Source organism: Psammomys obesus, unplaced genomic scaffold (assembly GCF_907164565.1).
Source record: "Psammomys obesus unplaced genomic scaffold, mPsaObe1.curated_primary_1811, whole genome shotgun sequence".
In the NCBI taxonomy this organism is placed as follows: Eukaryota; Metazoa; Chordata; class Mammalia; order Rodentia; family Muridae; genus Psammomys; species Psammomys obesus.
The window spans coordinates 6,502,800-6,506,457 of NW_026590062.1; the positions used below are offsets into that span (position 1 = coordinate 6,502,800).

At 55.4% G+C, this 3,658-nt stretch overlaps 1 protein-coding gene across 1 annotated transcript in view; it reads left to right on the forward strand.

Moving 5' to 3' along the window:
* Positions 1-259: 259 nt before the first annotated feature.
* Positions 260-3,658, forward strand: part of Vsig10 (V-set and immunoglobulin domain containing 10) — a 31,727-nt gene continuing 28,328 nt past the window's right edge. The window contains exon 1 of the mRNA XM_055606079.1: positions 260-1,715. Coding sequence (XP_055462054.1) covers positions 995-1,715 — 721 coding nt within the window. The 5' untranslated portion in view covers positions 260-994. The remainder of the gene's footprint in view (positions 1,716-3,658) is intronic.

The following is a 3,658-nucleotide window of genomic DNA, read 5'->3' on the forward strand; positions in this document are numbered from 1 at the left end:
CTAAACCAAAGGGCTGGTTGTTTGCTCTGGGCGATGTCCAAGCATCCAGTCCTTCGGCTTTAGCAGTCCTGGGAGAAGTGACAACACTGGAACTTGGCTGGGCAGGACCTGGGCTCAGGAGTGGAATCTAGTCCTGGTTTGACTGCCAACCAGCTTGCCATAGCAACCCCGGGAGTAGTAGGCTTCACCCAGTAAAAATGGGCTGAATGGTATCTCAGGTCCAAGGGTTGCAGGAAGTTTGTGGTTGAGTTATCAAGTTCCCCGAGCCTGCTCTGTGAAATTCCCCTCCCTGGGCACCACCAAGATTCCAGAACATTCCAGATTCTTGGTCAAAACCTTGCTGGGCCGTGCTTTCGAGGACCAGGTTGTTGACTTCAGAATGCTTGCCTGTAGCATTCAAGAAACCTCAAAACCAATTAACTTAGCCAGGCACGGTGGCACGGTGTGCCCCTGTGATCCCAGCATGTGGATTGCTGAGGCAGGAGGATTGCCTCAACGCGGGAGACTGAGTAAAACGGTTTGTCAAACTACAAGACATTCAATTATTTAATATGTATTGGGTGACAGGTAGGGGTGTTGGTGACCTGGGGGATACCAACAGGAGACAGGCGTCACCATGGTGAACTCCTTCTTTTTGCCGATTCGAAGGCAGGTCTTTCTAAGAAGCCCCAACTTGAGACGGAAGCCTTTCAGAACAGAACGAGTGACTCTTATTCCATTTTTAGCTTTTTCTCACATATTTTACTTTGATTGGTTTTGCGGTGGTGGAGATGGAATCCAGGGCCGAGAGCAGGCGTTATACACAGAGTGTTGTTCTCAGTCCTCCCAGTATTTTATAAACTAACAGAAAGTCTGGGAGGGCGTTAGCCAAGGGATGTTCACCTCCAAGAGCCCACTTTGAAGTTTCCGCCGCGGTGACTACGTTCTTGTTGCTCCCGGGGCTGTTTCAAGGGCAGATCCTCCCGAGGGCCCAGCAGTGTCGGTGTCCACCAGGATGCCAGGATGGGACGCCAGAAAGCTGAGCCCGGAAATGTGGCGCTCCCGGGATCGGCCGGGATGGGGGTGGGAATGGCAAAAAGGGACAAGCGTGGGAGCGCCTGAAAAACAAAACAAAACTCACTCCTCCGGTGCGGTCTCGACCCAAGTTCATTCGAGAACCCGAGCCTCGTGGTGGCTTTTGGCCGGACGGTCGAGAGATCATCTTTCCCAGGGCTCGGAGCGATGGCCGCGCTCTGGCCCGCCCCTACACCCGAGAGCCCAGATGACAAGCGCGACAGAGCCGCAGGGCTGGGACGGCGCCCGGTGCCCCGCAGCCCGCGCGCAGTGCACAGGCCTGCGAGCGCTCCCGCACCGGCGGGGGCCGGGGCTCGGGGCCGCCTCCTCCCAGGCCCCGCGGGACTGGGATCATCGCACAAGGCCCTCCTCCCAGCCAAGGTGGAGGAAGTCGCCGGAGAGGCGGGAGGGGGCCCGCGCCTGTTGTTTTCCGCCAGCCGGGCGGGCTGGGCGCAGGGGCGGGGCGCGCGCCCCGGAGGCGATCACCGGGGCCGGCTGGAGCATCTCAGTCCGGGAGCCCCTCGCCGAGGGCCTGGGAGCCCCAGGAGCAGCCCCCGCGCACGCCGAGCTCCGAGCTTCCCCGGCGGAGATCTCGGGAGCGATGGCCGGACTGCGCGTCCTCTTGTGCCTCGGAGCGCTGCTGGCCCACCGGGGCTCCGCAGGTAAGGGACTCGCCACCCCCAACCTGGGATCCCCAAGCCCAGCAGGGCCTACGGAAGGGCACGTGGAGAGGAAAGGGAATTTTTCCCCCCTTTCCTTCTCGTTTCTAACTCTGCGTGCTGGCTCTGCCTGCGGTGCCGGCGCGCCCCACCGAGAGCTCGGATTTGCGCCCATTTCCCCGCCTCCCCCAGGTTGACCTGGCCCCACCTGTGACTTGTGGAGTTGCTCCCCCACGCCCTCCTTGAGTGAGTCTACCTGTGCCGACCCAAGCGTTCCAGGCCCCGCCCGCCTTTTCTATCCCTTTTCTCTTTGCCTTTTTTACTTTTTCTTTCGAAATCATTTCAGACTTGACTGAAAATTCCCCTCCTGCGAGACGTAGCTGGCGAGTGGTCTTATGGACCTCACCTCTGTGTTGTTGCCGGAAAAATAGCGCGGGGGTGGGAGTGGGGGAGCGTGGGGAGGGTGGGTTTGGGAGGGGAGGGTTGCTTAGTAAGATACGTAGATTGTAAAAGAGTTGGAAAAGCATGTTCGGGTTGAACTCTCCGGCGATTTCCTGTCTGTTGTGCAGGCATGGTTTGTGGGAGTGGGGGAAAATGGAACCAGGAGGTGGGTAATTTCTACAGGTTCACAGGGAAATGCTACTTTGTGTGCCTGTCCCCGGGGCCACCCCACCCACCTGCTGTCCTTGTTCGGATAGGAGATAAGCTAGCAAATCATACTACCTAGCAGCAGGGGCGAAAGTTTCTAATTATCATGCGCTTGTGATTTATTGGCTTGTATTTGGATCTAGCAGTCATAGAAAAATCAGTAATATTTCCCCGTACCTTAGGTTCCCCCAGAATATATGAAAAAAAAAAAAAAAAAAACCAAAAAAACCCTGAAGGTTTGACAACACAGGCTCTCCCACCTGGGACTGGGCAGGGGTCATCTGTGTTTTCTAGGACATGTGACCCCAGATTTGTTCCGTTTATTCTTGCTGGGTTATTTCCCAGTCCTTTTCGGTCATGGATTTTTAAATTTTTTTTGTGGGTGATGCGTGTGTCCTTGGCAGTCCTCAGCGCTTGGCCACGCCACCCTCTCCAGCCGTGGATGGTACCTAGTGGCCTTTCCAGACATTCGATACAGTGAGCCTTCTGCTGTCAACAGGAGGTGGGAGTGAGGGGTCAGGTCAGTCTTCTTCCTGGGTGTTCCCACTGTCGCTAAGAGCATGCCGGAATGAACTTGCTTTCAAGAGTGTGTGATTCCTCCCACTTGGAATGTCTCCCTCCAGATCTTTCTTGTTAAGTCTCTTGAATCATGGTCTCACTATGTAGTCGTGGTTGGCTTCAGATTGACCGTCTCCTCACTTCAGGTTTCCCAGAGCTGGGGCTCTAGGCATGAGCCACCAGCTCCGACTTTCTGCCCAGTAACTTCTGCCCAGATGCCATGGCCCACTTGACCTGTGATGGGTGCCCAGGGGCTTGCTGGGTATGCATGGTTCAGTCATTTCGTTGTTTCCAGGTTGAGAGGCAGGACAGGTGTCTTTCCTCTCACGTGTCCTTGATGCTTCCGCCTGTCACCTGGATGGTGTACTCCAGGCCTTCCTGGAGAGGGTTACTGGGAGAAAAATCATGTTCTGGGATGACCCCGGCATCAAGAGTGGTCATCTCGTGGCTGGAGAGATGTAGCCTGGTCGTGGAGCATTTGCTTAGCATGGAGAAAGCCCTGAGCACGGATCCCACATCGGAACCCCTCCCAGCACCAAGAGGTTGTATCTTGTTGTGTAATGTGAATTTAAGTTTGGGGCCACAGCAAAGGGTCCCCTGGACAATGAGTGATGTGGAGTGGCACAAATGTTATTTTGCCTTTAACTTTTTTTTTCAAATTATGTTTTAATTAATTTCTCTGGGTGTGGGGTATGTGTATGTGCCGTGGTGTGTGTGAGGTCAGAGGACAACTTTGAGGG